This window comes from Gadus chalcogrammus, chromosome 8 (genome assembly GCF_026213295.1).
Source record: "Gadus chalcogrammus isolate NIFS_2021 chromosome 8, NIFS_Gcha_1.0, whole genome shotgun sequence".
Classification (NCBI taxonomy): domain Eukaryota; kingdom Metazoa; phylum Chordata; class Actinopteri; order Gadiformes; family Gadidae; genus Gadus; species Gadus chalcogrammus.
Window position 1 is genome coordinate 13876322 of NC_079419.1, and position 9706 is coordinate 13886027.

At 41.1% G+C, this 9706-nt stretch overlaps 1 protein-coding gene across 1 annotated transcript; it reads left to right on the plus strand.

Moving 5' to 3' along the window:
* The first annotated feature begins 232 nt into the window (after positions 1-232).
* Positions 233-3258, plus strand: LOC130387315 (uncharacterized). The gene is made up of 4 exons (XM_056596340.1): positions 233-298; positions 391-718; positions 2310-2596; positions 3052-3258. Exons 1-4 carry the CDS (start codon positions 256-258, stop codon positions 3210-3212), a joined length of 819 nt encoding a protein of 272 aa, XP_056452315.1. The 5' UTR covers positions 233-255; the 3' UTR covers positions 3213-3258.
* The last annotated feature ends 6448 nt before the right edge of the window (positions 3259-9706 follow it).

Here is a 9706-nt window from a genome sequence, read left to right on the forward strand (position 1 = left end):
ACATTCATCTGAAATATGCCTCTTCTCCATTTACTCACATGTCAATCCTGACTCGGTGCTGCTATTGGTCCTCTGGCTCAGAATCATGTGACACACAGACAACACGCCATTGGTTCCACTGAGCTGTCACTCAAAAGCAGCCCTCCCACTCCACCCCAGGGGACGGTGGGCAGGCGTTGAGGACCTATTTGAGGCCACCCTGGCTCACCCTGTTCTCAGTGGCAGCCCCTCTCCTCAGCTTCTCCTACAGACCAGATGCTTCTACTCTCTAGGGCTGCCTGGAGCTCACTGTGTTTAGGTGATAGTTTCCCACCAATCACAACTCACCACACATCGGGTTTCGTCCACCCCAGAACACGGATGCTCATCCATGTGCTCTTGTCCCTACAGCGGTGGTTGCCATGGCAGCAGAGCTGACTCAGGACCAGGTGTCGTGGACCAGGAGAGAAAGGAAAGCCGTCTCCTTCAGATGTACAAACACTGAACAGTGTGCTAATAATTATATTTTCTGGTACCAGAAGAAAGAGAGCGAAACATTCACCCTGATTCTTCTAATTGACGACAGTAATGGTGGTCTTGATAAAGGATTCAAACATCCCCAGAAGGATGATTTCTCAACAGTCTTCAAAGAGAACAGCTGGGAGTTGTCGCTTCAGGAGGTGAAAGCGTCCCATTCTGCCACCTACTACTGTTCCTGTTGGATTAGTGGTGTCACACAGTGAGACGTTCTCCTTCCTGCCCGTACAAAAACTCTGGTGATCACATGACCCAGCAGGTCATGTCTCATTGGGTGTTCAATCTACATTCAGGCGCTAATGTAAACTGGACATGAGTGAGAAGATCTGAATCAATCTCTGTTTCACAGTTAGATCACAGCCTGGACCTTACTGTCTGTATTTTAGGCTTCAATCCAAGCCTCTCCTATACTGTGCAGAGTTAATATCATCACTGAACTGGTTGTTGGTTACGGTGAGGTGGATCAAACTAAAGAGTAACAGACAGACATCTGGAGGCTCGGACGGAAATTAAAGACTTCATTCTCACCCCTCAAGAAACAAGATTCTAGTTCAATACTGAGCTCTGTGGTAGTGAAGCACTCTCTTGAAGTTCTTACATCGTCGTCTTCCTTGAGAAGGAACGAGTCTCCAGTGGTTATTAAAGCCTACGTTGAAAAGAGAAGAAGACCGTGGAGACATTTCTACTGAGGAATGATAAAAACTCTGCTGATTTACTCTGCTGGCATTTACAGAACCCTCCTCTCAGGATAAGAACGTTCATCCCCACGCCTCCCTTGTAGTGGTGCTGATCATCTGTAGGTGATCGATGTGATCAACAAGTTATTGATCAGCGCTGACGGCATCACAGGCGGTGAGCAGAGGTTTATGATACAGGATATTTCACTGTGGATATCCTAACCTTTGGTCGTGGCACCACCCTGGTTGTTACAGGTAAGATCACTGCTTCATGGTTTCTCTGTCTTTGTGTTTCATTTTATGGTGGGGAGAATATGAGTGTATTAATAATTCCAGTTGGTTGTTTTTTGACCTCTTTGAGTTGTGCTGGAGATGTCAGTGTTGTCTGAAGATTCATGTTCTGTCTGTACAGCTTAAAATATCACTAATGCTATTAGTAAACTATGCCTCAGTATAATATTATTATGAATTATCATTATGGGGACAAAAATCAGCACATGACAATTTTCAAACCAATATTTAAACTGTGATATTATGCTAATAAAAGCCAACATTAACGTCAACAGTTTGCCGGTATAAATTAAAGCCTCCTTTTAAGTAGGATCTGTCTCTATTCTATTCTATTATGTACATTTCTAATATTCAAAACAATTATTTCACAAAGTAGAAATAATAATGTAAAAATATTAATGATACTGTATCTATATATGTTTATTATGGAAAGTGCACATGGTATGTGTATTGGGCTTGATACTTAAATCAGATATATTATATGTATAACATAGTTATATATGTAAATATTAATTATTTAATATTTTTTTAGATCGCTAATTTCGTTTCTTTGACTACTTAAAATGATTTTAATGATCATGTTTAAAATCTTAGTAATATTAATTATAATACTTATTAAAATAAAATAATATTACAATTACAAAATATAATAATTTTACAAAAATTATGAAGTGATTGCCTCCCTTCATATTGTTTTCAGAGTTATTTAATTCTTAACATATGTTGTAACATGTAATATAATAATTCTGCTAATATTTCCACAGTTCTGACACCATGTGACACGTGTTCTGTCTCTTGATTGGTTCTTCTGTTAAACTCAGACAGGTCAGTGGAGCGGCCCAAAGTGAGCGTCTACCCAGCGACGGGAGCTGATTTAAAGGGCCGGCGCTCCCTGCTGTGTGTGGCCAGAGACATGGTCCCTGAGGAGGTCCGGGTGTCCTGGAGGAGGAGAGGGGGGGGCGGAGGGGGGGGGAAGGACGGGGAGCAGCTGGAGCCCAGAGGACCGACATACGCTGCCAGCATCCTGGTTATGGATCCGGGAGAAACCCTCACAGATCAATACATCTGTAGAGTTGAGCATGAGAGCGGTCTGCAGGAGGTGGAGGTCCCAGGTAATGAAGAACTACAACCCCTACACATCAGCTTGTTGTCTATCACTAACCCCACTGGCTATCACCTGGGACATGTAGTCTTATACTAACCCCACTATCACCTGGAACATTTCAATTACTTTTATATGAGCAACTCTAGACCACTGTGGTCTATTTGGTACATATAAACTAGTCTTGGCCACAACAGTGCAAATTAACCAGTAAAGACCCCAGGGTGCATATGAAGCAGTATACAGTACAACAGTATAGACCCTTATGGGGAAAACAAACCTGTTAAACCAGTATAGACCACTATGGTCCATATGGACCAGTATAAAGAACTGGGTTGCATATGGACCAGTATAAACCAGTATGTTCCTCTATGGTGCATATGGACCAGTATAAACAACATAGGCCTCTATGGTGCATATGGACCAGTATAAACCAGTATGGGCTGTGTGTTGGTGGGGTCCCAGGGTCCCTCCAGGTGCTGTCCAGAGCCAGGCTGGCGTCTGTGCTCTACACAGTGATGGTGGTGAAGAGTGTGCTCTGCTGCTGTGGCCTGGCTCTCCTGCTCCTCCACACCAACAAGACCAGCAGGACGCCCAGAACCAGCACCACCACAGCCCTGGACTGACGCTGCTGTCCCCCAGAACCAGCAGACCCACCTCGTACAACCATAAGAGGTCATCATGTCATCATGTCATCATGTCATCATGTCACCATGTCACCATGTCACCATGTCATCAGATCATCATGTCATAATGTAATGTTGTTATTCATTTCTACTCTCCACGTTCTTCTGCTCTTTTCCCTCCAGTGTTCGGACCAGAAAACTGCATGAGCTTTTCACAGTTTTCTGTTGCTGGTTTCTTAGTGTGTTCTGTCACCCATGTATCATCTAACACAGCGGTCCCCAACCTTTTCAGCATCAAGGACCGGTATGATTCTCCGAAAAGTTTCACGGACCGGGGGGGGGGGGGGGGGGGGGGGGTGGTTGGATTATGTTGCGCAGAGGTTGCCAAAAATGCAAACATGTTATATGCAATCTAACAACTGCATATAGACTTATGGCATGTAAAAGAGTGACAGTATTGCGAAGTGAATAAAAAAATAAAAATATATATTTTTTAAATAAATAAATAATCTTTCTTTGCGGACCGGTACCAAATGACCCACGGACCACACACTCCCTTCGTTTAAACAGGCCCTCAAAACCCACCTTTTCATGATCGCTTTCAACACATAACCTCCTTCCCTTCTCCACCCTCCCTCCTTTTAACTATTCTTAGTCTTTTATGCCAGTTTTTTAGATACCTATTTTCCTCCTATTTTATCTTTTTACTTATATACGTTATTATTAATTGTTTTTTTTCTGTTTACTCTGTTAAGCGACTTTGAGTATTTAGAAAAGCGCAATATGAGCTGAATGTATTATTATTATTATTATTATTATTATTATTATTAGGTATGAACATGCATTTAAAATAATAAAAATCTCAAATGTTACATTAGCTGGTTGTCTATCAATGGAGTTGTATTCATAAGATGAATTATGTTATTTTAAAGAAGCTTATTTTCTAAATCTTTCGTAACAACGATTCTGAACAAAACCGTTAGATGAACTAAGACAATGAACCAACTCCACTAAGTATGCTTCAAGACACAATGGAAATCGATTTTAACTTTGCTCTAATGTGAAGTTAACTTTGAACTAGAATGTTATCTGCTACTTTCTAGATGTTTATAAGTCTAGTGTACGCTCAGGGTGTTTAAGTTCAAGGTGCGATGAAATTTGATATCCCCCAAAATTGGACGTCTTCATAGGTGAGAAACACATTTCCTTTCTTAATAAACCCCCTCAATGCTTGAAAAGCTCAAATCGGCAGAAAACATGAAGAAAAAGCCTTGCACCATGTCAACTGATTGATTGTCTTTGTAGTTCTGAAAGAGTCAGGTAGGTTTACTGTAGTATTAAATATTTTTATTGTAGTTCTGAAGGAGCACCATTTTGTGATTCAGAATGAGTTTATTGTGAATCAGAAGTAGTTTATTCTGAAACCTTTTATTGTAGTTCTGAAGGAGCACTTTATTGACGAGTGTTTCTTTATTATTAACACCAGGGTTATTCAGGAAATGGCTGGCCATGATAGTTATGAAACCAACCTGTCACAGTTTCAACGGTTGTTTGTCTTTGTGTAGTTTTAGCTTCTTCCTCCAGATGTCCTCAGTTATTCTTTTCCTTCCCATCCTTATCGTTGATTTTCTTCCAACTGTGTTGATTTGTTGATTTGTTAATTGTGTCCTCATTTGTATTCAAGCCCTCCGTTTGTTATCCGTTTGTCTGAAGGTCCTGTCCTGTAGCTAAGCAAGTCTACTAAGTCTCCTAGTGAATGATTAAACTTCTGTTTAATGGCGATCATTATCTTTGATAATCTGCAGAGATTAAGATAATTTTGGTTTAACCTTCTCAGCCTGAGTTTGAGTCTCCTTTTGAGTCTGAAACCTGATCTTATACAGACAACAAATATCACAGCCCTTATCTATTTATGGACTAAATATTGCAAAGAAAGTGGCAGAAATGTGTTCAATTCTCCCAATGTTCCAGTAAGTGAAAATATAAAAGATAAATATTAGAGAAAAGAGAAAATGATGTGTAAAACTGCGCAGTGGGGCTCACCGGTTAGAGCGCGTAGCATTTAGGAGCCAGTCCTCACCGCAGCACCCCGGGTCCATTCCTACCAGCGGTCCTTTGCTGCATGTCCCCCGCTCTCTCTCCCTAACCTTCCTGTCTATCTCACTCTATCACGGAGCATACAAATAAATCTGAAAATATCAACAAATATTGTGCAGTAGAAATAATTGTATTAGGCCTACCTTGCTACTTTAGTAGATGGATGGGGAATCTTAATCTTAGCTTTGTTGTTGATCTCTTGGTTGGTCTATTATTTTGGTTTAATTTGGAATATAAAGTAATTGAATAAAGACTTATATTTTTAAAATGTTAGTGGAAAACAGTTTCCAATTCGGAATACATTTCATGGTGTGTAGCTAATTGTTAAGTATACATTTCTATCTTTCAATTTCTCTAGATTTAGTCAATTAACACATTTCCAATTTTTTTTAATTGATATATCTATATGCTATTTATTTGGATAAATTTGAATAAAAGACCATATTTAGCTGATTTCTTTGTTGGATACATATTTAAGAATTTCTATATTTAAAATGTCTAAATATTGTAAATATTTTGGGCATTAATAACATATATTCTGGCTTTTTTGGAATCTGATTTATGGATTTTCTTTTTCTTGTTGCTAATATATGTGTTTAGGATACTTCTGAGTAGATTATTAAGTAACTATGTTAACTCTACAATAATCGGTGTGGTTTTAATTTGCAGTACACAGTCAAGCATGCTGTTCTCTCACCACAGATCAGAGTCTTTCCATTTCCACCGATACCTCGTCGTCAAGGAGACGACCATGCTGCTGTTTTGATTGACAGCTCCTCATCAGTGATGGGGAACAGGATGTGGTGCTCTGAGAAGTTTGTGGTCTGTAGCCGGTGGAGGTGGAGCTGATGGAGGAGGAAGATTCAGGTCTCCGCTAATACAGAGAACCTGAGCTAATCTGATCCCCAACAAAGACACAATCACACACACGCAAGCACACACCAACTTCACTGCTGCTGGAGGAATGAATCAACGGCAGATGTGTGGTTATATTTAACTTCAGCTACAGGTTCAAACACATTCATCTGAAATATGCCTCTTCTACATTTACTCACATGTCAATCCTGACACTGTGCAGCCATTGGTCCTCTGGGTCAGAATCATGCGACACACAAACACCACGCCATTGGTTCCTCTGAACTGTCACTCAAAAGCAGCCCTCCCACTCCAACCTAGGGCACAGTGGGCTGCGTTGAGGACCTATTTGAGGCCACCCTGGTTCACCCTGGTCTCAGTGGCAGCCCCTCTCCTCAGCTTCTCCTACAGACCAGATGCTTCTACTCTCTAGGGCTGCCTGGAGCTCACTGTGTTTAGGTGACAGTTTCCCACCAATCACAACTCACCACACATCGGGTTTCGTCCACCCCAGAACACGCATGCTCATCCATGTGCTCTTGTCCCTACAGTGGTGGTTGCCATGGCAGCAGAGCTGACTCAGGACCAGGTGTCGTGGACCAGGAGAGATGGGGAAAATGTCACCTTCAGATGTACAAACACTGACCAGTGTGGTGGTACCGATATCTGCTGGTACCAGAAGAAAGAGAGCGAAACATTCAGGGTGATTCTTGACATGTCCAAGAGTACTCAGGAGGATGATTTCTCATCAGTCCTCAAAGAGAACAGCTGGGAGTTGTTGCTTCAGGTGGTGAAAGCGTCCCATTCTGCCACCTACTACTGTTCCTGTTGGGCTAGTGGTGTCACACAGTGAGACGTTCTCCTTCCTGCCCGTACAAAAACTCTGGTGATCACATGACCTAGCAGGTCATGTCTCATTGGCTGTTCAATCTAAATTCAGGCGCTAATGGAAACTGGACATGAGTGAGAAGATCTGAATCAATCTCTGTTTCACAGTTAGATCACAGCCTGGACCTTACTGTCTGTATTCTAAGCTTCAATCCAAGCCTCTCCTATACTGTGCAGAGTTAATATCATCACTGAACTGGTTGTTGGTTACGGTGAGGTGGATCAAACTAAAGAGTAACAGACAGACATCTGGAGGCTCGGACGGAAATTAAAGACTTCATGCTCACACCTCAAGAAACAAGAATCTAGTTAAATACTGAGCTCTGTGGTAGTGAAGCACTCTCTTGAAGTTCTTACATCGTCGTCTTCCTTGAGAAGGAACGAGTCTCCGGTGGTTATTAAAGCCTACAATGAAAAGAGAAGAAGACCTTGGAGACATTTCTACTGAGGAATGATATAAACTCTGCTGATTTACTCTGCTGGCATTTACAAAGCCCTCCTCTCAGGATAAGAACATTCATCCCCACGCCTCCCTTGTAGTGGTACTGATCATCTGTAGTTAATCGATGTGATCAACAAGTTATTGATCAGCGTTGACGGCATCACAGGCGGTGAGCAGAGGTTTATGATACAGGATATTTCACTGTGGATATCTTTGATCGCGGCACCACCCTGGTTGTTACAGGTAAGATCACTGCTTCATGGTTTCTCTGTCTTTGTGTTTCATTTTATGTTGGGGAGAATATGAGTGCATTAATGTTTCCAGTTTTTTGGTTGTTTTTTGACCTCTTTGAGTTGTGCTAGAGAAGTCAGCGTTGTCTGAATATTCATGTTCTGTCTGTACAGCTTAAAATATCACTAATGCTATTAATAAACTATGCCTCAGTATAATAATATTATGAATTATCATTATGGGGACAAAAATCAGCACATGACAATTTTCAAACCAATATTAAAATTGTAATATTATGCTAATAAAAGCCAACATTAACGTCAACAGTTTGCCAACATAAATTAAAGCCTCCTTTTAAGTAGGATCTGTTTCTATTGTATTCTATTATGTACATTTCTAATCTTCAAAACAATTATTATTTCACAAAGTAGAAATAATAATGTAAAAATATTAATGATACTGTATCTATATATGTTTATTATGGAAAATGCACATGGTATGTGTATTGGGCTTGATACATAAATCAGATATATTGTATGTATAACATAGTTATATATGTAAATATTTATCATTACATTTTTTTTAGATCGCTAATGTAGTTTCTTTGACTACTTACAATTATTTTAATTATCATGTTTAAAATCTTATTCATATTAATTATAGTACTTAAAATAAAATAATATTACAATTACAAAATATAATAATTTTACAAAAATTATGAAGTGATTGCCTCCCTTCATATTGTTTTCAGAGTTATTTAATTCTTAACGTATGTTGTAATATGTAATATAATAATTCTGCTAATATTTCCACAGTTTTGACACCATGTGACTTGTGTTCTGTCTCTCGATTGGTTCCTCTGTTAAACTCAGACAGGTCAGTGGTGCGGCCAGTGGTGCGGCCCAAAGTGAGCGTCTACCCAGCGACGGGAGCTGATTTAAAGGGCCGGCGCTCCCTGCTGTGTGTAGCCAGAGACATGGTCCCTGAGGAGGTCCGGGTGTCCTGGAGGAGGAGAGGGGGGGGCGGAGGGGGGGGGGAGGACGGGGAGCAGCTGGAGCTCAGAGCACCGACATACGCTGCCAGCATCCTGGTTATTGATCAGGGAGAAACCCTCACAGATCAATACATCTGTAGAGTTGAGCATGAGAGCGGTCTGCAGGAGGTGGAGGTCCGAGGTAATGAAGAACTACAACCCCTACACATCAGCTTGTTGTCCATCACTAACCCCACTGTCTATCACCTGGGACATGTAGTCTATTAATAACCCACAAACACTGACCCACCTCCAACAGATATAACCTTGACGTCAGAAGGCCCCGGAATGATAGAAACTACCTTGACTTCAGAAGGCCCCGGAAAGACAGATGTTACCTTAGCGACGGCAGTTACTACGGACCCCCGGCGTCCAGGGAGACCCAGAGAAGGTCCTTCAGATGAAACACACCGTAAGATCAGCTGCTCTCACTCTGAACTGCTGTAGGAATCTCAAGTGGCCTCTGGATTAGCTGTGTGGTATTTCATCAAGAATACATTAATATATGTATACACCATGGAGTGTAAACCATTACAAACTATTATAAACCATTACAACCAGTTTATAACAGTATGGAGTGTACAAGCCATTATAAACCAGTATAAACCAGTATGGCACGTATAAACCAGTGTAGACCTCTATGGTGCGTGTAAACCCGTAAAAAAATTGTTTTTTAAACTGCAAAAACTAGTATAGACCACAATGGTTGGTACATATAACTATAGGCCAGTATAAACCATTACAGTGCATATTAACCAGTATAGCGTCACCAGTATAGACCACTATGATGCATATAAACCAGCATAGGCCTCTATGGTGCATATGGACCAGTATAAACCAGCATAGGCCTCTATGGTGCATATGGACCAGTATAAACCAGTATGGGCTGTGTGTTGGTGGGGTCCCAGAGTCCCTCCAGGTGCTGTCCAGAGCCAGGCTGGCGTCTGT